The sequence below is a fragment of the Astyanax mexicanus genome, chromosome 6, assembly GCF_023375975.1.
Source record: "Astyanax mexicanus isolate ESR-SI-001 chromosome 6, AstMex3_surface, whole genome shotgun sequence".
Classification (NCBI taxonomy): domain Eukaryota; kingdom Metazoa; phylum Chordata; class Actinopteri; order Characiformes; family Acestrorhamphidae; genus Astyanax; species Astyanax mexicanus.
In genome coordinates, this window is record NC_064413.1 from 2,586,084 (window position 1) to 2,609,373 (window position 23,290).

The window sequence follows — 23,290 nt, forward strand, 5'->3', positions numbered from 1 at the left end:
GTATCGATACTGACTGTCTGAGCATTAATTATAATTACAGATTTCAATGAGGAGGGAGGTGTTTTTGATTATATCGACCCTGAGCCTCATATATTGAGACATCCACCCCTCTTAGAGCAATAAACCACCAGGGCATGCATTGCAGTGAATGCACTGTACTGTAATGTACTGTACTGTAATGTGTGTTTTTCCTTAGCAAGTGCAGAAAAGTAAGTGAAGTATATATATATATATATAATCTTCATTAATTGCACATTGCACCAGTAAGAGCGTGAAGAGTGTGAAGGTTCAATTATCAGGGTAAGAGCACAGTTTTACTCAAAATATTGCAATGCACACTATAACATTATGGGTGACCTACCAGAGTTCAAAAGAGGACAAATTGTTGGTGCACGTCTTGCTGGAGCATCTGTGACCAAGACAGCAAGTCTTTGTGATGCATCAAGAGCCACGGAATCCAGGGTAATGTCAGCATACCACCAAGAAGGACCAACCACATCCAACAGGATTAACTGTGGACGCTGTAAGAGGAAGCTGTCTGAAAGGGATGTTCTGAAAGGGTGCTAACCAGGATTGTATAAAAAAAAAAACATAAAACCATGGCTGATAAAATCACGGCAGAAACAGAATTCAATGTGCACCTCAACTCTCCTGTTTCCACCAGAACTTTTTTTGTCATATCAATTACTTTGCATAGTAATTCTTACCCATTTATCCCTCTCTCTTTCTCTGTGTTTTTTTCTCTAGTCTGCGGAGGGAAGGCTACACCCTGCAGGTGAACGTGAACGATTACCTGGACATCTACTGTCCGCACTACAACAGCAGCCAGAGGGGCGTGGCCGAGCAGTACGTGCTCTACATGGTCAGTTACCGCGGTTACCGCACGTGCGACCCGCAGCTGGGCTTCAAGCGCTGGGAGTGCAACCGCCCCCACGCCCCGCATGCACCAATCAAATTCTCCGAGAAGTTCCAGCGCTACAGCGCCTTCTCGCTGGGCTACGAGTTCCACGTGGGGCACGAGTACTACTACATCTGTAAGTGTGAAAAAAAAACACCATACAGTAGTGAGATAGGATGAACAGGTCTAGTGGTCTAGTAGAGTAAAATATAAATATATATATATATATATATATATATAAGCAAAAATCTGAGCAAAAAGTGTGTGTCCCATTAAATCTGACGTAAAAGTGACACCGCATTTTAGAAAGAAAAAAAAAAACATGGTGGTGGTAGTTTGATGGTCTTGGAAGAGGGCTTGTCTACCAAAAGATCTTGAAGGAGAATGTCTGTTCATCTGTTTGTGACCTCAATCTAAAAACGAGCTTGGGTTCCCCAACAGGACAATGACCCAAAACACACCAGCAAGTCCACCTCTGAATGGCTTAAAACATCTTTGCACCAGGAGTGGCATAAAGTTATCCAAAAGCAGTGTGTAAGACTGGTGGAGGAGAAATAAAAAAATTCCACCAAATATTGATTTCTGAACTCTTAAAACTTTATGAATATGAACTTGTTTTTTTTTTCTTTGCATTATTTGAGATCTTTTAGCCATTTCTCATTTTCTTCATTTTTTTTCATATGGTTTAAGTAAAAATTCTGCAAGAATTTGAATTAATAGAATAGCAAATAAAGTAATAAAATTGTATGACACTATTGTGTTGTGGCTTGCAAAAGTATTCATACCCCTTGAAGCTTTTTCACATTTTCTCACCCTACAACCACAAACTAAAATTAATTTTATTGAGATTTTAAGTCATAGACCAACACATAATCATAATTACATAATCACAGTCCAGCTAAACAATAAGCCCTGATTACATTCTTGTTCTTCTATCTCCTCCAGTCATCAAGAATGAACTGAGGAGTGTATTGTGATGCTAATTGCTGTAACTGCTGCGTGTTGTGATGTGTCAGCCACTGATTGGTCCTTCTCTGTTTTTAGCCACGCCCACTCATCACCATGGCCGAAGCTGCCTGAGACTGAGAGTGTACGTCTGCTGCTCAACAGGTATCGATCCACACTTCTTTCTTTCTTTCTTTCTTTCTCTTTCTTTTTCCTTTCTTTCTTACTTGAGGACATTCATCCATCCATCCATCCATGCATCCATCCAATCCATCTCTGAGAACATCACTCAATACTCCAATCCCTCCACCAATCATCAATCCATTCTCCTTTCCACTTCTTTATCCATCCATCTTTCCATCCATCCACCCATCCATCTCTTCACTCCACTGTCCAACTAATAATTTACAATCCTATCCATCTTCTTGTTGGATACATCATTAATACAGCCTTTCACATCTGTATAATCCTTCTGCTCCTCTATCTACCCATCCATCCATCCATCCATCCATCCATCAGTCCAGTCATCCATCAATCCACCCATTCCTCAATTTTCCACCCCTCTTTCAAGCAGCAGTCATCCTCCTCCTTCGCAGAAGCCCCTTTAGCAGTGATTCCAGCTGCAGATCTTCTTGGAATCATGTCTAAATTCTTTGCACATCTGGATTTGGGCAGGTTAGATCATTACTCCAAATTCAGGCCTCTAATACAGTAGATCCAGGTGTGTGCCCTTCTAAACAATTCAAGTGGACTCCAGTTTACTGACTAAATGCATGAAATGCATAAAGAAATTACTTTTTTTAACATATGGGTCTGAAAAAATAGAAATAAAAAAAATAGATTTTTTTTAAATTATTTCGTTTTTTTTTTTATTTCAGCCTTTGGCAAACAGAATTTCAAGAAAAACAAAAAGGTCAATCTTCTCTCGATTTTTAGATTTGTCTGTTTTTGTATATTGTATATTATATAACACAAATTTGTTGGTATATCCCTTGCACAATGCAAAAATGGAAAAAAGAGAAAAGAAATAAAAGATTCATTTTTGTTTTTCATGAGGGGCAGAGATGAACTAAAATTAAAATTAGAAAAATGCAGTAAAACTTATTTCTTGTACACTGAACTGCATTAAAAATTAGTTTTTACATACAATTTTCTATTTTTAAATTTAGTCTCAAACCGTATGAAAAAAATAAATGAATAAATGTTACACTGACTTTTTTCTCAATTTATTTATTTATTTATTTATTTTTTACAATTTTTTCATTTTTGCGTCTTGCAACAAAAACTGATGGAATAATCTGATGGAATTTTCTTTTGTTACAACATGAAAAAATCAGAAAATTTAAATAAGATTTTTTTTTCTGAAATTCTCATTCTGAGGTGCAGAAATAAAACAAAAAAAGAAAAATAGAAAAATGGATGAAAACCATTTTTTCTATAGTATACAAAATGATAACCTCTTGTTTTCCTAGAAAGTCTTCCCTGGACAGCAGAAACAATTTTCTCAATATTATGTTTAGTTAATGATCAGGCTGTTAATGATCCAAATACTTTAGATTATAAAGTGTGAATAATTATATTTATTTATTTCTGAAATATGAAAAGATGTGCAGAGTACACATACAATAGTTCTATTCAATATATTCAATATGGACAGTTAAACATCTATACATGCATCAGTTGACCAATTGCCTTTAGTGAGAATAAATATATATATATATATATATATATATATATATATATATATATATATATATATATATATATATATATATATATATACAGAGAGAGAGAGAGAGAGAGAGATTGTCTGGTCTTTAGCTGGTTCGTCCTGCATCAATGAGCTGGTAGTAATATGGAGCACTATTTTTACATAACACACACACACACACACACACACACACACAGACTATCCACACAGACAGCTCACTTTTCCCTCTCTGTCTGTGTCAGTGTTAGTCGGTTGCGGTGTTTGTGTATATGTGTGTGTGTGTGTGTGTGTGTGTGTGTGTGGCCAGTAGACGGCTGTGGATTTCTTACAATAACTTTCTCTCCACTGTCACATTTAATTTTACACACTGATCACTCACACATTCAGCCTTTTCCCATCTCACACTCCCTCTCTCTCAGAGCCGGACCGATAAATTGTTCAACCCAATATATCAGCCAATATATAGTGATCCAGGCAAATTCTGTCTTTAGTGATGTTTCAGTTTGTAGAGCCTGATAACTTCTCTTGCAGCACGTTTTCCATTGTTCTTGGGTTTACCTGCTCTGAGATCAGCTGTTCTGCAGTCGGGTTCAACAACCCTCTGGGCTGGAGAGCTACTAGTCTGACGCAGCACTCCATCCCATTACACTTCATTTTACAAAACACAACTTATTTTTGTGGCCACATAATGGCTTGGAAAATATATGTAGCATCTGTACTATATCAAGACCATAGCCAAAACAACAGAGACAATAGCAACATCTTAGCAACCACCTAGCAACTCCTCGGCAACCATCTAGGTTTGGAGCAACATTTTTCTTCAGAAACTGTTTATGGCAGGGGTCGGCAATTAGGTTTGGCTAGTGCTACTAGCTCTCCAGCCCAGAGGGTTGTCGAACGCAATTGCAGAACAGTTGATTTCAAAGCAGGTAAACCCAAGAAAAAAGGAATAAAAAATAAATAAATAAACACAAATAAACCCGTGTCATCAGGGTCGCTCTCCAATACACTACTTCTGCCCCTGCTAGTAAATTGGGACATGGCCGGGAAAAAAAACGCCCTTATAAGGAGACGGAGAGCCCAAGAATGGGGGAAAACTAAAGTAGTCAGAGAGAGAGACGGGGAGGCATGTAAACAAAAGCTCACCAGAAAAGCTATTTATTTATGTATTTAATTTTTTCATTATCATTCATTATAATTTAAACAACCTACTATTGCTGTCCCCTGGTTTATGGAATGAGGTGTGCACATGCACCTGACCTGTCCCATGACTTTTGGCATATTGTCTGTTATCCTTATGTGTTTAGCTCATTAAAATTTGGTATCAGTGACATCAGTTTTAGTACCATCTACATATTTGCTCTATATACGCATGTACTGTCATTTACAATTATTAACTCTTTTCTCTCTCTCTTTCTCTCTCTCTCTCTCTCTCTCTCTCTCTCTCTCTCTCTCTCTCTCTCTCTCTCTCCTCTCCCAGTGCTGTCTGGTTGTGTGTAATGTAACAGGCTCTTTGTTGTTATTTTAACCCTTCTGCCTCCTCCCTCTCCCGCCTCTCTCGCTCTCTCTCGCTCTCTCTCTCTTCTCCTCTGTGTGTGTGTGTGTGTGTGAGCGCGAGTGTGTTAGTTATCTTAACCCCTGCTCTCGCGCGGTGCGTCTCTGGGTTGGGGTGTCAGGCTGGTTCTGCTCTGGTTGCTCGCTGGAGCTTGAAGGCTGAGTTCAGATCAGCACACGGCAGCGTGGAGCAGGAAGCTGAGTTCACTGAGTGTTTGGGGGATTTTCAGGGGATTTCTGTGCTTTAAAATAGACCCAGATCTTTTATTTCACCTTCAGAATGAGCGCAGATTTTAATAACTCTAATTAGAATTGCTTTTGCACAGTTGATTAAGAATTATGAATTATTATGACTTTCACTGTCTAGTTTATCAGCTCTACTGATCATATAGGAGCATTTTGTAGTTCTATAATAATTCCAGACTGTAGTTCTGTATCTGTTTCTCTGTATACTTTATTATTATCCTCCTTATAAGTGGATCTATGGAAGCCCATTCCCGCCACCTAAAAAAAATAAATAATCCAGCAAAATGTTTTTTTATTATTATTAAGTAAACTGCTATCTCAATATTTTGAGATACTAAGTCAATATTTTGAGATACTAAGTCAATATTTTGAGATACTAAGTCAATATTTTGAGATACTATCTCAATATTTTGAGATAGTATCTCAATATTTTGAGATACTAAGTCAATATTTTGAGATACTATCTCAATATTTTGAGATAGTATCTCAATATTTTGAGATACTAAGTCAATATTTTGAGATACTAAGTCAATATTTTGAGATACTAGTAGGCTGTACAGAGACAGAAGCAGGTGAGACAAAGATGCAAAATGGATACCATCATTGAGGACTACTTCAGACGTGGATTCACAAATCATGAAATATTGGAACTTTTAGAGGAATCACACAATATCAAAATAAGCCTCCGGATCTTGGACGAGGCTGAAGTTAGCTTCTTATTCGCCAGTGTCTTATTCAGATTTCCGTTCCACCTTAAATGCTGGCTGAACATTCATGCGGCCGCCTGTAGATGTCGCATTTTAACAGTAAAAAACAGCATGTAAGCAAAGTGCTGTGAAAACGCTCTGAATAAAGGGGAGAACACAATGCGAGGGACAGAGTTTAACTCTGAGTGAAATATAATGTAAATAAAATTAAATATGAATTAAAACGTTATTGCTCTCACTTTTGGCCTAATTCCCAGGTCATTATCTACAGGTGGCCGCATGTATATTCAGCCAGCATTTAAGGTATCTCAAAATATTGACTTAGTATCTCAAAATATTGACTTAGTATCTCAAAATATTGAGATAGTATCTCAAAATATTGACTTAGTATCTCAAAATATTGACTTAGTATCTCAAAATATTGACTTAGTATCTCAAAATATTGAGATAGTATCTCAAAATATTGAGATAGCAATTTACTTAATAATAATAAAAAAAATTGCTGGAGTATTTTTATTTTTTAGGTGGCGGGAATGGGCTTCCATAGGATCTGATGCAGCAGTGCTGCTGGAGTTCGTAAACACCTCAGTGTCACTGCTGCACTGAGAATAGTGCAAAAAAAAAACAACAACAACCAAGAAATATCCAGTCAATAGCATCCTGTGGGCATCATCCCAAGTCTTGTAAGTAACATCCTTTAGTTGCTGTCCTGTGGGCATAATCCTATAGACAAATTGATGTAGGTGACGTCCTGTGGGCATCATCCTGTAGATAAAGGCCTGTAGGCTGAGTCCTGTAGGTGGTGTCCTGTTGGCATCATCCTATAGACAAAGCCCTGTAGGTGGCGTCCTGTGGGCATCATCCTGAGGGCATCACCCTAAAGAAAGCCTCCTGTGGGCATCATCCTGTAGATAAAGCCCTGTAGAAGGCGTCCTGTAAGCATCATCCTTAGCGCATCATCCTGTGGAATGCACCTATGGTCATCATTCTGTAGATAAAGTCCTGTAGAAGGCGTCCTGTAAGCATCATCCTTAGCGCATCATCCTGTGGAATGCACCTATGGTCATCATTCTGTAGATAAAGTCCTGTAGAAGGCGTCCTGTAAGCATCATCCTTAGCGCATCATCCTGTGGAATGCACCTATGGTCATCATTCTGTAGATAAAGTCCTGTAGAAGGCGTCCTGTAAGCATCATCCTTAGCGCATCATCCTGTGGAATGCACCTATGGTCATCATTCTGTAGATAAAGTCCTGTAGAAGGCGTCCTGTAAGCATCATCCTTAGCGCATCATCCTGTGGAATGCACCTATGGTCATCATTCTGTAGATAAAGTCCTGTGGGTGGTGTCCTGTGGGCATCATCCTGTGGATAAAGTTTTGTAAGTAGCATCCTGTGGGCATCATCCTGTCGATAAAGTCCTGTAGACGGTGTCCTGTTAGCATCACCCTGGATAATAATAAGTACATGTATACAGATAAACAGATACAGGAATATGAAGTGCTTCTATATGATCAGTGAAGCTGAAAACCTGAAGAAGACAGTCCGTGTTTGTGTCCAGAATCGAAGCAGCAGCACCACCTTCAGGTCAATATATGAAAATACATCAACAAACCAAACCAAGTCTAAAAAGGTTGATTTATTGTATGATATATGTGTATGATTACAATCATTTTTGCTGAGCTCCACTCTAATTCCCCACTGTGTTGACTTGCTTGTTTTCATAAATATCAAGATCACCAATATATTTTCCAGTCATGCAGTGATTAATACATAAATATATGCTTCTCCATACACACAGAGCAGATAGTGACAGGTTAAGATGTGATACTTAATGCTATTAGATGTTTTTAAATCAAATTCAACATTTTAAAATGAGAGTCCTTATCAGAATACTTCGCCTTTTGTTCCTGAAAACTGAAATAAAATATATTTTTTGACTATTCATCATATTTAAGGGAGCTTTCACACCTACCTTGTTTGGTTTGGACTTTCAGACTTTTCAGTTTGGGGTCTGAACCAAAGTATCAGGTGTGAAAGGGGGCGTGAACCAAGGGCGTGGTCCAGAACAAAGGACCAGAGTTTGGACCAACCAAAAGAGATGTTTTTGGACCGGATCTACTGAACCATGGTCCAGTTCGTCTGCACTGTAAAAAACACTTTTCTAGATAGTTCAGACTTTTAGAGTCAGTCTTTAAACAAACCAGAGGAAAAAAGAAATTAGCTTAGAATTAGAAATAGAAATAGACTTATTATTACTTTTAAACCATCTCGTAATTTAAAGGATCCAGTGATGTACACAGAATTAAATATACAGGGTCCTTAACATATATAGTTAGCACAGAATTTGATGGAGGCAACTTTTTGAAAAATGTATTTCATTCTAACCAATGAAAAATTTAGCTTAGTAACATAGCACCAAATATGGGCATAAACAACATGGCACCAACTAAAATGATGACATGACAGCAGTGGTCCACAGGGTAAACTTGGCTCAAAAAAGCCAAAAACAGAACAAAAGGCTGGTCAACAGGAAAAGCTAGATAAAACAAGATAAAGATAAAACTAGACATGGATGATCAATTTATGAAAATAAACAATAACACGGCCAAGAAAAACAAGAGAATCCCTTTTTGTAGGCAGACAGAACCAGATCTAATACTCGGAAAGGATTGAGTGAAGTGCAGGGGTATACATAGTGAGTGGAACAGGTGAAATCAATATTCAGGTGATTGTGATCAGTCTTGTGTGCTGTGAAATGAGAGTTGGAAATGGGCATGCTGGGAACTTTTCTGAGGTTATTTGGCAGTTGTTCAGTGTCAGAGGTTGTTTTATCTGCTGCAGTTTTGCTATTTGATCAGCGCAAATAGAATTTTTTACGTGTGCAGTGTGTGTGTTCTGATCTTCTTCTCTGTTTTTTTTTCCAGCAGCTGATGCAGATGATGAGCCTCAGCCCACAGAGCCAGACTACACTCTGAGACCCAACATCAAAATTGATGACCTCGGTGAGTTATTACACACCCGTGCAGGAGGGTTATTGCTCAGGCACCGGTTTCCAGTAAGAGGTTGAACTGGAGGTTTAATATGTCATAATTAAATCCTGTAATAAAGACTCTGTGGTGAGCGTCTTTAATCTAGTCGTTTTCACTCCTGCACGCTATCGCTCAACCGAACTTCCAAACGCCGTTTTAAAAAACGGGAAGCCTTCGAGACAAAAGATGAAATCACATTTATATACGCATAGAATAAAGTGATTTTTTTTTCTCTCTTTTCTGATTTCTGCATAATTAAATGTCTGAGATCAGTGCAGGGTGATGTTCACAATTCATTTAGCTAATTCATATTTTTTTTTTTTTAAGAACAAAATGTTACGATGCTGTGCTGATGATATGATATTCACTTGATTTAGCCTTTTTTTTTCCTGAAAGATAACTGAAAGAAAAGTGATAAGTAACAAACTACAGATTTGGTTTATCTACAGCTCTGTAAAACAATAAGAGACCACTTAAAAATTATGAGTTTCTTTGATTTTACCAAATGTAAAACCTCTGGAATATAATCAAGAGGAAGATGGATGATCACAAACCATCAAACCACCAAACTGAACTGCTTGAATTTTTACACCAGGAGTAAAGCAGCATAAAGTTATCCAAAAGCAGTGTGTAAGACTGGTGGAGGAGGAGAACATGATGCCAAGATGCATGAAAAAAACTGTGATTAAAAACCAGGATTATTCTACCAAATATTTATATTTATATATTTTACAAACGTGCAACTAAGCTTCTTTAATATATTTACATTGTACTGTATGTAAAATGCATCCAATTTTAAGGGGAATATATGCAACTGTAACTATATGGAGCCTAATGCATCCCTAGTGCATCCCGGTTGCTAACAACTAGCATGTAGCATGTAGCATGTGCACATGCCCACGAATATGACTGCAGGCTTAATGTAAACAGATTAAAGGCATCACTGCACGTCATCTGTCATATTAGCAGGTCTCGTCATGTCGCGACAACAGCAGGCTAAAGAGGGAAAAGAAGAGCAAAAGAAGGGCAACCAATGGCTCAGCCCGAACAAAGTGTGAACAGGGATGCTATAGTTAGCCTAGCGCTGATGAGCGGCACGGCGCCGGGGCCAGCGTTAGCTTTGATTAGCTCTGACAGTACTAGCCCTCTCGTGCCCCCGTCTCCCTCAGCGCGACAGGAAGTCATGTTTGGCTCAGTCACACTGAGTCAACTCAAGGACAAGGGAAGTGTGGGCTACTGACACTTGAGTACACACTCTGATTGGACGCTGGCTGTTGCTAGCAGGCTAATTGTGTTCTGATTTGTCGTTGATGAGGACAGTTACTGGTTGTGGCTAGCCAAGTGTTACGGCTGTGCTGTCTTAATACACCGGATTATAAGGTGCATTAAGTGACACTAGTAAGGAACAGGGGTGTCACCATGTTTCCCTTCTAAAGACCTCAGCATACTTCATGCAGAGACAACATTCAGCAAACAATGTGACGTAAGTACAGCAAAAAAACGAACAGCTACGGACGTCGCACAAGGATGCTACGCAAAAGGGACACCATGCAACAATGCCTGTGATTGGTCGTTAAAAAAGAGGCGTGTTGTGGAGCATAGGAGAAATTATACCAGCTCAAAAGCTTGTGAAAGCCGGTTCAACTTCATGCAATGCGAAGGAACTAAGGTGGTGGTGGGTGGGCTAACAAAGTTAAGTTTAGCTAAGCTAAGTAAACAAAACTGTAATTCCAAACGAGTGCTGGATGTTAATCTACTTAGATTTATCTCCTGACAACTGTTTATTTAGGTAAGTAAAGCGTGTCCGATTATCTACAGTATGCATAGATTTTCCAATTTCCACTAAGGCTGGGTGCAGCAGCATTAGCTTAAGCAGCTAACCGCTAGCGCTAGCCGCGGTTGTCTCACGTAGCTTGTTTTAACACAGTAAACTTGCAGGCTACAGTCTGATATACTCGCCACTGAACGGCGAAAAAGCTAGCGCTTAGCGTGGTTAATGCTGATGCTAGTTAGACCCTATTTGTTGTGTCTTGTCTTGCGACTGTGACGTTTAAATAGCAAAGGTGCTTCTGAATAGATCTACATCAATTGGCGTGTTTAGTTAAATTTCTGTCACATTGCTATCTTGGCAGCAGAAAACACAGGTGCACCACTGACTGATTAAAACCCTAACTTGAGTCAGCCATCAGATGTTCATTTTCACCAGATTCCTGATCTTTTCGCAGACCCAACTTTTACATCAACAATAAACAGAATTAAAAAATAAAATGACATTGCTGTTGTTTGCATTCAGGTCAGATTCCTCTGCTGAGAAGCGCAGAAGCGCTGCGCCGTTAAAATAGCAATCCGCCAGTCAGAGTCAGAGTCAGAGCGCACCTGGCTCTCAAGGAAATGATGAGCAAGTGACACTGTGATTGGTTTATTTCTAGTTACATCCAAAACACACCCATGATTAATTAAGAGAATTAGTACATGCCTTTTTTTTGCACATTTTGAGCTGCACAAGGAATACTTTTCCCGTCATTATGATAGCAAAGACACACTGACAGGCTCTAAATCAGGCTTGTCTATAGATTGCATAAATAGCTGTATTACCTACCTAACCGTACCTATTTATAGTTACAGATACTTTCACCAGGGTTCATCATAACTTTTCATGCTATTATATATATATATATATATAGGACATTTCCGATAAAATGTCCACTAAGTGTAGGTAAAATATTGTAGCTAATAATAACCTGGACATCGATCCGTTTACATGAAACTGAGCCCTAAAAACCTCCCGACTGAGTCTTTAATGAAAATAAGAGATAAATAGCTGTCGATTTGAAGTGTGTGTCGGGTTTCAGTAGATGTAGTAGAGTCGTTTTGTTGTTGGACCCGCCGAACGATTTCCGATCCGTGAAACCGAACCTCTCGCTCTGCTCTGATACAGATTAGAGGATCAGCTTTCAGAGAGGCCAAAAGGCCTCATATCCCAGCGCTCAATACACTACTGCTCAATACAGCTCACACACAGGAAGATCACCAGCATAGATCAACTCTGATGATTATTTTTATATATTAGTTACAGTAAATGACAAAAACAACTAATCATGTGTTCTTATGCACTGAAAAAAATGATGAGTAAAATTTGCTTTAAAAAAGTTTCTCAACTTTCTGCATTTGCTTTTTTTAAGTAAATTTAATTTCATGTAAATTCAAGTAACTTCAACTCGGTTTCCAGACTTGGAACACAGAGTTACACAGAGTAGATAAGTGAACTGAACTTCAGTCAATCCTTTTTACTGAATCAATCCTTTCTTTTAGTAAACTTCACTTCATTTATTTTTACTGAATCAATCCTTTCTTTTAGTAAACTTTACTTCATTTATTTTTACTGAATCAATCCTTTCTTTTAGTAAACTTTACTTCATTTATTTTTACTGAATCAATCCTTTCTTTTATTAAACTTTACTTCATTTATTTTACAGAATCAATCCTTTCTTTTAGTAACTTTACTTCATTTATTTTTACTGAATCAATCCTTTCTTTTATTAAACTTTACTTCATTTATTTTTACTGAATCAATCCTTTCTTTTAGTAAACTTCACTTCATTTATTTTTACTGAATCAATCCTTTCTTTTAGTAAACTTTACTTCATTTATTTTTACTGAATCAATCCTTTCTTTTAGTAAACTTTACTTCATTTATTTTTACTGAATCAATCCTTTCTTTTATTAAACTTTACTTCATTTATTTTACTGAATCAATCCTTTCTTTTAGTAAACTTTACTTCATTTATTTTTACTGAATCAATCCTTTCTTTTAGTAAACTTTACTTCATTTATTTTTACTGAATCAATCCTTTCTTTTAGTAAACTTTACTTCATTTATTTTTACTGAATCAATCCTTTCTTTTAGTAACTTTACTTCATTTATTTTTACTGAATCAATCCTTTCTTTTAGTAACTTTACTTCATTTATTTTTACTGAATCAATCCTTTCTTTTAGTAACTTTACTTCATTTATTTTTACTGAATCAATCCTTTCTTTTAGTAAACTTTACTTCATTTCTGCATTGAATATTACCCAATTACAATTACTTAATTTATACAATATTACTCAAATAATTGATGATGCATAATATATTCCTGAAATGTATATATTGTTACTTAAAACACACATATTACACTCTCTCAACACATGGATGGCATGTTAAACATTCTTTTTACTAATGGTCTGTTTACAAAATAAATATTTGAGATTATGTAAATATTTGAATGAGTGTTTTACCTAAAAATATAAAAAAATTCAGGAATTTAGATTCAATTAGCATTATGTGCAACAGAACATTAAAAAAAGTTAAATAAATATCTAATGTCCATTGTAATGGATGCAGGGTCTGAAAGGGTTAAAAAATATACATATATATCTATATATTTATCCTAGATATCAAATATCCTGTTGAATAGCAGGATTTATTATGGATAATTACAGATACTTTGTACAGATACTTGTAAAAGTACCAAGTAATCATGTAAAGAGGAAAAAGAAATGATCAGAGATATAAGAAAATGATGCATGAAGTTGCTCAATAATCATTTTATTACTAAATTGCAGAGCTCTGAATCAAAATTGTATCAAATTGTAAGGTTTTTTTTAGTTAAAAAAGGCAGGAATGCTTGACTTATTGTTATTTACTGAAAGGGATTTATATCTATGTCGATATTTATATATCTTTTAGTACAAGTTTATCTCAAAAAATTAAAATATCATTAAAAAGTTACTTTGTAATTCAGTAATTCAGTTGAGAATGTGAAATTCATATGTTATATAGATGTATTAAACACACAGAGTGATCTATTTCTTTTATTTTATTCTTTTATTGTTGATGATTATGAAGCTTTCAGCCAATCAAAACCCAAAAATCAGTGTCTCAGAAAATTAGAATATTATATAAGACCAATTGTTACTTTTGGCAGTGTGGGCAGTGTGCCAATTCCTGCTGGAAAATGAAATCCACCTCTCCATAAAAGTTATCAGCAGAGGGAAGCATCATAATTAGCCTTGTAGCTCCAGTTAAAAATGTAAAATAAATGTTAAAATCTGCCCGTATCTGTGATTCTGAGGTGTGATACAGGTGTTGCTGGTTGTAGATCTGTATCAGTCGGGGTTTAGTTACGATCAGAACGAGCACTGGACCGGTTTTAGCGCGTTGTTTTTATTATTTAACGAAAAGTTTCAGACTAAACTTCCGTCTCAGGTCACAGAGTGCAGGTTAGTCACTGTTATTGGGAATGTACACACATACCTGCATCATACACACACATCTCACACACACACACACACGCATGCATCACACACACACACACACATGCATCATACATGCATCACGGCTCATTACCAAATCACAGTGCAGTGATGAACCCGAGAGATAGTACCTGCGCTGCATCAGCTGACTCACCTGGTATGTTGAAAGCAGACTAATGACACGTAGCAGATCTTCCTGAGCTTCTGATTGGTCCTCCGCTCCCCCCCCCCATCCCCCCCCCCCCCCCCCGAGGCGACTTTCAGTCACTTCTTACAGTAATAACACAGTAATACTGTAATAACACTGTTTACGACATCATACCTGCTTTTATTTTCATTTTTTCTAGTTTTCTTGTTTTTCTTGTAAATAGATTTATTTTTGGTTTCAACACGTCTGACCATATCCTTTTCTCAATAAACCAAACCTATAAACAAGAGACTCACAACTTACAGTAACTCCCCTTAAGAAAATGGCAGTAAAAGTTACATATATGTTATATATTTTACTCTATAAACTAGGGACAACATTTCTCCCAAATTCCAAATATAAAAAAATATTGTCATTTAGAGCATTTATTTACAGAAAGTGAGAAATGGCTGAAATAACAAAAAAAGATGATGCCGAGTTTTCAGACCTCAAATAATGCAACAAAAAAAAAACAAGTTCATATTATAAAATTTTAAGAGTTCAGAAATAATCAATATTTGGTGGAATAACCCTGGTGGATTTAATCATGCATCTTAATCTGTTTTTTTTCATGCATCTTGGCATCATGTTCTCTCTCCTCCACCAGTCTTACACACTGCTTTTGGATAACTTTATGCTGCTTTACTCCTGGTGCAAAAATTCAAGCAGTTCAGTTTGGTGGTTTGATGGCTTGTGATCATCCATCTTCCTCTTGATTATATTCCAGAGGTTTTTAATTTTGTAAAATCAAGGAAAAACATCATCATTGCATGGTCTCTTATTTTTGTCCAGAGCTGTATATATATATATATATAATAGCATATACTCATGTATAATGTATTCTAACATGTCCTTATAACATCTCCATAATTTGTTATGTATTTTATAAATGTTTACAGCTACTAACCCCAGTGAAAAAAAACAGAGTCAAGTATACGTTTTTTATACTTTATTACTTTGATTGTTTTGTCTTACCAACATGCAAGCAGTTCTGTAAAATGGTTAGATTGACTTCCACACTTCCCCTGAACTGTCATTTCTTAAAAACAGTCCTCACTGTAGAAACTACAAGCTGAAAAATGCTTTCCTTTCTTCTAGTCTTCTCTAGCTATTTGATTACTCTAGTTTTAGATTTGTAAGATCAGATATTTTATCATTTTTGGTAGGTCACACCACATGACAGAGCTCTAATCTTTAACTTGAGCCCTACTTCCAAATATAATCAAGAGGAAGATGGATGATCACAACAAGCCATTAAACCACCAAACTGAACTGCTTGAATTTTTGCATCAGGAGTAAAGCAGCATAAAGTTATCCAAAAGCAGTGTGTAAGACTGGTGGAGGAGGAGAACATGATGCCAAGATGCATAAAAATACTGTGATTAAAAACCAGGATTTTTCCACCAAATATTGATTTTTCTTTTTTTTTACCTTACACTTTATTTGTTTTATTAATTATGTCTTATTGTTTTATTTTATTTTTCTTATTTTTAGTGTTTTTTTATATATAATTTTCTAAAGAAATATAAAAAAAACATTCTAAGCTGTTTTTAGAGTCCACTGGCGTCTGGAACAGTCAATGCTATAGACTGAAAAAAATGGTTCATATTTCTAATCTTAGCTGCTCGACAACATCTACTTAAGGAAGCTGGCTCAGGGCCAAGCCTCCGAGGCTTTCCAGGAAAGAGGAGCGTTACAGGAGACGGTTCAGAGTGTAAAAACAGCCGTTTTCCTTCAGATGTAGTTCAGCTGCACTGAGAATATACAGCACGTCCAGGTAAACGCTGCAGGCTGACGTATTGGGTCCACAGCGTGGTGTTAGTTCATGACTAGAGAACAGCCTTACAGCATATTTTACAGGTTCAGGTGTTTAGAGGGATGGATTTTTACTTTCTGGACCTGGACTCATCGGCGGTCACTTGTAATCGAGTATGACTGTCCTCCGTCTTAATCCTTGTGGGTCTTCAGATGGGCGTAGAGGCCGATTCTGGACCCAATTATTCTTGTACAAAATACACAAGGGAAAGTAGCAGTAGTAGGTTTTGGTCCTGTCTCCGCCTTAGCCCCGCCTTGTCATCTGTAACCCCTCCTGTCTCATTTGTAACTCCGCCCCCTCATTACCTCCACAGGTGTCCCTAGTGTGTGTCTGTGTATAAATACCCCATGTGCTCCTTTGTTGTTTGTCGTGCTTTTTGTCTGATCTTGTCATGTTACTCTGTCCGGATTATGTTTATCTGTTTTGTTTAGCCACAGACCTGCTGTGTTTTTTGTCTACAGTGTTCTGGTTTGTTTTCTTTAGTTTGATTCTTTGTTTGATTATTTTGCTTGTTTGTTTAAGTCTTTTAGTTTATCCTGTTTTAAAGAGTTTGTTTAAGTAACCTTATTCTGTTTAGTTTGTCTCTAGTGTTTCGTTTATTTTCATTATGGAAAATAAATGTGACTTGCGTGTGCATCCTGCCTACTCTTCCACATTACATCAGGCATGCGAATAACATGCCCAATCCACCTGAGTTGGTTTTGAGCAATGGTGGCAGTGATGGTGGAGATATGTCCCCCATCTAATCCTCAGTATTTTAGGTTTGATGATATGTCTCAAGTGCTTTTAAATGCCTTCTGTATGTAGTCCAGGCTTTTGACGCATACAGGAGGGTAGGTAGCACCATTGCTTTATAGACCAATATTTTGGTTTTTGATTGGATTCTCAAAGACTTTTTCCTTAGTTCACTGTTCACTCCTTCACCAGACTAAAGCAGTGTTGTACCGGATCACCGGAGCTAACATGGCATTCATTCATACTAGAGACACAACTAGACATTTTAAAATTAGAAAAAAAAAAACGATGGAATGAAACTTTTAAATCAGACCTTATTAAAACGTATTAATCTGATTTTTTAGATGACTGGATCTATTTACCATATAGACCTTTCCTCTAGAACAGATCGTTCCACACCAAGCCAATCTGAACGTTCAAATTCTGAAAGATCAGTGGAGTTTTCCCCTTTCATAACTAAAAAAACCCAGATTTTATAGGATGAAATTTTACACCTGTAAAGGTGTAAGGTGTGTTCTCTTACCTGTAGAACAAGGTGTGAACAAATTGTCCACAGCTTTGTTGCTGAAATGCAAGACACACACACACACACACACACACAAACACACACACTCACACACACACACGAAGAAGAGGTATTGTGAGATGGCAGTGTTTGTAAGATAATAAAAGAAAAGAATTCCAAGGATATAGGTACCTAAAATTGTCCTGAACGTAGCGTCCTTGTACTTACCATGTAAACACACACACACACACACACAGACACACAAACACAACTAATTAGACAGCTGAGTGTGTTTTGAGTCACTGCTCTTGAGTTCTGAGTGCTGCCCTCAGGCCTGAGACACGTTTCTGTCTAGACTGTAGAATAGGACCAGTCACTCAGCTACACCTGCAGATTCATTAACTCTTCTATTAACCTTTAAAATCAGAATCAATATCACCTCCATCTGATGCATCACCAACATACAGTCCATTAACACATTAAAAATAGCTCGTTTTTGTCAGTTTTGTCAGTTCCAGTTTCCAGCCTCTACTTATGATTTCCTCATTACATGATGCTACTGGCCAAGGGGAAGTCATTTTAGAGCATCTATCCCAGTAAAATTAATTCAAAGGGCCCTATCTTACACCCTGTGCAGGTAAGACCCTGATGCTCATTGATATCTTACAATCCTCATATATTTTCACACCTTCCACCTGCATCATTTAAATAGCAACGGGTGTGTGTGAATATACAGTATTTGCAACAATGGACTTTAACATCAACAATTAACAGAATAGAAAAATAAAGTTACATTATTTTACATCTATAAAAATATGATTTTTAGTGATTTAGTGATTGCTAATTCATAAATTTTCCTCTGCTAAGAAGCATTGGACACGTCCGGGTAACTGTCCCGTTAAAATAGCAATCCGCCAAAGTAAGAGCGCACCTTAAAGACCTCTAAAAGAGAATGGCAAGTGACACCCTGATTGATTTATTGTACGTTATGCCCGAAGAACACCCAGAAATCTCATTGAAAGGCTCATTGGCAGTAATGGCAAACGCTTGATCGCATTTGTTGCCGCCAAAGGGTGTTTCAACAACTTTTTCACATAATACCAAGCTAGGTTTGGATCGTTTTTATCATTTTGTATTTACTTAGTATATACAAGTATAATAAAAAGACAAAACTAAAAGAAATATGTAGGGGGTACATACTTTTTACCAGCACTGTAAATGACAATGTAAATTTTAAAGCACATTTTAAAATGTCACCATTTTATTTTCATAGAACTTGTGAGTCATCTTGCGAGTAATATCATAAACTAGTCATAAATCCAAATATTGCTTTATAAATACATCATTCAATGCTTATGAAGGTGTTATGAAGCCCCTATGCAGGTATTCTTTAAATAAAGACTATGCTGAGACGCACAAGAGTGTTGCGCTGTTAAGACACGAATGCGCCAAAGTCAGAGCTCACCCGGCTCAACACGCCCTAAATCCAGCTGCAGGATACCAGTTGACCGGTGGGCTATAGATCACTAAAGTAGTGATACAAAAATTGTATATGTTTTAGATTTTTTCTCTAAAAACATCTCTCTCACTCTCTGTTTCTAGATGACTACGACAACCCTGAGGTCCCTAAGCTGGAGAAGAGCATCAGTGGGAGCAGCCCGTCCAGGGACCGCCTCCTCGTCACCGTGGCAACGCTCTTCCTCGTCACGCTGTCCATCTCCTAGCACCCGCCTCCGGGGCGCCGCGATGCCAACGAGGCCTGGGGGGGAACGTAGCAGAGGGCAGGGGGCGGGGCCTGGTGGTGGGCCGGCATGGATCAGGGAGGAACTTGAACTGCGGGGACGAACGGGAAACAGGAAAGGATGCGGAAAAGTTTCGGAAAGGACACCGCTGTGACTTTGCTGGACGAGCAACTGAACAAATGAACGAATGAACAAACAAACAAATAAACAAACAAACAAACAAACAAACGAAAAAAATAACACCGAGGTTTCATCACTGGTGCTACCGTGATCCTGACGGGATGCTAAAGCCTTCGGTGGAACAGGAACTCACCACAATAGCATTGCCGTTCAGCTCAAGCTGTACCACCAGACAGTGTACGAGTGTGTGTGTAAGTGTGTGTGTGTGTGCGTTTCAGTATGCGTGTGTGTGTGTTCAGGCACATGCTGTTTGAAAATCCTTATTTACTTCATGCAAGATCACCCCTTCACTTTGATTGGCTGACAGCTCCATTACTTGCTTGACTTGAGTTGGCGCTTAGATCCATTATAATGCTAAATATTAAAATTTAACTCGCTAGCGCGGAACAGCATTGGCAAAGTTCGCTTCCTAAACAAGAAACGCCTCCAGTTTAGTGCAGTTTTGGGCCGTACACAGTTTTAGGCACTTTAGTAAACTAAAAAAAGCGGCAAAAAGACTTTAAGACTGAAATGAACAGAACAGCTGGATCCACATCTGCTATAAGCATTGTACCAAATTTGTTTTAAAGCCAAGTTTTAGTTTTAAAAACTAGTTTTTAGTTTTTTTATTTTTAAAAAATAGTTTTGAGATTTTTTTATTGATTTCTGCAACTTTTCTTTTATCTGAGGTCAAAAGCGTATACAATATATACAGTACATACAACACATCTACTGTATTTTTCAGATTATAAGGTGCATCGGATTATAAGTTGCATTAAGTTGTCTAGTAAGGGCGCCTACATCGAAGTGAGCAAGGGAGTCGCCATGTTTCTCTTCTAAAAGATTTCACAGATTTCTTTCCTAAGAAACATTTTTAGTAAAGTTTCTCCAGCGCTAAGGCTGGGTGCAGCAGCATTAGCATTAGAATTAGCATTAGCCGCTAACTGCAAGCCATGAAGAGATAACTACCAAGGAACTAGTAAGTCGCCAGCATCATGTGATCGGAGTAATCGTTAATAGAAGAATTCTGCATTTAATACAGAATTTAAATTGAACTGGAAGCAAGTGCATTTCTGATCTGATGGCGTGATGAAATTGGGGGCGACAAATCTCTACTGTTACGGTTACTTTGTGAAAGGCAAAATAAAAAAAAAGTGGTGGAAAAGTGAAAGGAAACAGCAGAAGGTAAAAATGTTCAATTCATTAAATAAATAATCAAATAAAAATTTATATTATTAGTTTAATTATAAAAAAAGACTCATTTGCAACTCAATTCCTAATAGTTGCTGCGTTCTCAGTTAGCATTTATTTTTTAACCAGTTATCAGTTTATTAATGAAGATAAATACTGTAGCAATACTTTTTTTTTTAATTCTTAATGAGATAATGCCATTTTTTTATTTTATTTTTAAATATATCTATTTTGCAGTGATTTTGCAGTGCATATGAATGTGTATGTGTGTTAACGTGTATGTATGTATGTGTGTGTGTGTGTGAGTTTGCATAGAGCCGAACCCAGGCCCTGTATAAGGTGGTAATTGCCAGTTTGGGGACCTTTTCTCTACTGGACTGCTTTCTCTACACTGAGGCTCTGTCCTGGTTTTTCCTGACTTTATCGTGAAGGTTATCTGACCCGTGGACTCCGGTGGACGCACGGAGAAGCAGGAGCGTTTCCGAGATGCCAGATGGATTCTGGCTGGTCTGGCTGGTTGAGGAACAAAGCTAAGCTAAGCTAAGCTAAGCTAAGCTAAGCGGACCTCCAGTGGCACACAGCTAGCAGCAGCACTCAGCTAACATGGACTACAACTTCAAGAATAAGACAAAAAACAAAAACTACATCTCCGAACGGACTGACACACATTAAACCTACACTTTTGCTATAATACATGCAGATAAGTGCTTTTGGCATGGGGAGTTGTCGTGTTCTTTCTGGAGCATATATCCTCTATGTTGCTTAAAGGGGAATTCGACTGATTGTTCAAAATTTCTGCGTGAGTTAATGATAAGGTAAGATGTAAACTTTAACTTAAAGTCTTTAGAATTAGTTTGGTGTGAAATCCCAGCTAACAGAGAACATTACAATAATGTTTAACAGTGCTTTGAAAAGGTTCGAGGAAGGTTAACCTACAAAATATCCATTTCACACTAAGCTACTCTTAATGACTATATGTTTACATCTTCTAATATATTGAATTATGTGGAAAATTTGAAAAATCAGTGGATAATCAGGTGGAAACCACACATACTGTCTGTCAAAATGTTGGAAACACCTTGCTTTTCTACATGGTTTTATTACACTAGTACTGTATTATTTTCTTCTTTGTTGCGTTAGCATTGAATTATCATAATATACTATAATTATAAAGCAGTTGGAAGGATCATGACTAGCATGGGTCTTTCATTGGGTAATTTAGAGAACGTTATAAGAACGTTTTGCAACATTTCTACATTTGTAAATGGTTCCAAGAAGGTAAGCAATGGTTTGCTTTACAACGTTAGATTAGAACATTATTAGAACGTTTCTTACTTACTTTTCCCAGCTAGATGAATTCAAACATTATGAAAACGTTAAAAGTAACATTCCCAAAACTAAAAAAAATAAAAACACTGACACAAGTGACAATGCAGCACCAATTTAAAAGTTTAAAAGGTTAAATAAAAATGGTTTAGAACATCTAAAAAAAACATGAGAGATTGAACAATTCAACAATTTAAGAAAATTAAAAGTAACTTCAAACCTTCACAGTTTTCTATATATAGTCTATGGTACAGAACAGGGACTCCAATAAAAATAAACCTGGTAAAAGTATACAAAGCATCACTAACTGTAGCTATTTTATGTTAACAAATTCATTATGCATTATTTTTATTTTTATATCTACTTTTGGTTCACGTGCAATTCGAAATTTATAAGTATGGCTTTGTAGAAATCTGGCAAATGTCCTGTTTAACCTATTAAAGGAGAACTCCGGTGTAAAAATGACTTTTGTTGCAGTAAAACATGATAAAAAGTTCTTATCTTTGATGAAGAGCACACCTCCGTTCTCCCACAGCGTTCAGAGATCCAGAAATTTTAACAGTCTGTCTAAACACCCTTTAGACTGGGTGATATGGAGCATAATTTACCCTGATTAATACCTCGCGTTTTTACACCGTTATCCAGCTCAAAGTAGCTCCAAACCTCCTTTCTAGAATCCACAGAGCTCTGACATTTAAAACGAGGCATTAATACCTTAAAAAGTGCAGAAGAATCTTATTAAAAACACTGCTTCAGCTCCAAGCACCACCATTACTGTATTGATAATAACATAGACATATGCACATAAATATGCACAAGGGTCGGACAATAAAACTAAAACACCTGTTTTTAGACGACAATAATTGATTGTGGTGACGGACAGTTCTGGTGGAAACAGGAGAGTTGAGGTGCACATTGAATTCTTTCGTGATTTGATCAGATTTGAAGGTTTTATGTTTTTTGAATACAATCCGGGTTATCACCCGAAAAAAAACATCCCTTTCAGACAGCTTCCTCTTACAGCGTCCACAGTTAATCCTGTTGGATGTGGTTGGTCCTTCTTGGTGGTATCTCGCTGACATTACCCTGGATACCGTGGCTCTTGATGCATCACAAAGACTTGCTGTCTTGGTCACAGACGCTCCAGCAAGACGTGCACCAACAATTTGTCCTCTTTTGAACTCTGTTATGTCTCCCATAATGTTGTGTGCATTGCAATATGCCAATATTTAGAGCAGAACTG

The 23,290-nt window shown here is 37.3% G+C and overlaps 1 protein-coding gene across 2 annotated transcripts in view; it reads left to right on the forward strand.

Moving 5' to 3' along the window:
* Nucleotides 1-22,325, forward strand: part of efna3b (ephrin-A3b) — a 93,465-nt gene extending 71,140 nt beyond the window's left edge. Inside the window, exons 2-5 of one of the 2 annotated variants that reach the window (XM_022674215.2) lie at nucleotides 748-1,034; nucleotides 1,943-2,008; nucleotides 8,986-9,063; nucleotides 19,232-22,325. In XM_022674215.2, the coding sequence (XP_022529936.2) occupies nucleotides 748-1,034; nucleotides 1,943-2,008; nucleotides 8,986-9,063; nucleotides 19,232-19,353 (553 nt within the window). In that variant the 3' untranslated portion in view covers nucleotides 19,354-22,325. The remainder of the gene's footprint in view (nucleotides 1-747; nucleotides 1,035-1,942; nucleotides 2,009-8,985; nucleotides 9,064-19,231) is intronic. The other variant, XM_022674217.2, reaches the window with a different exon arrangement.
* The last annotated feature ends 965 nt before the right edge of the window (nucleotides 22,326-23,290 follow it).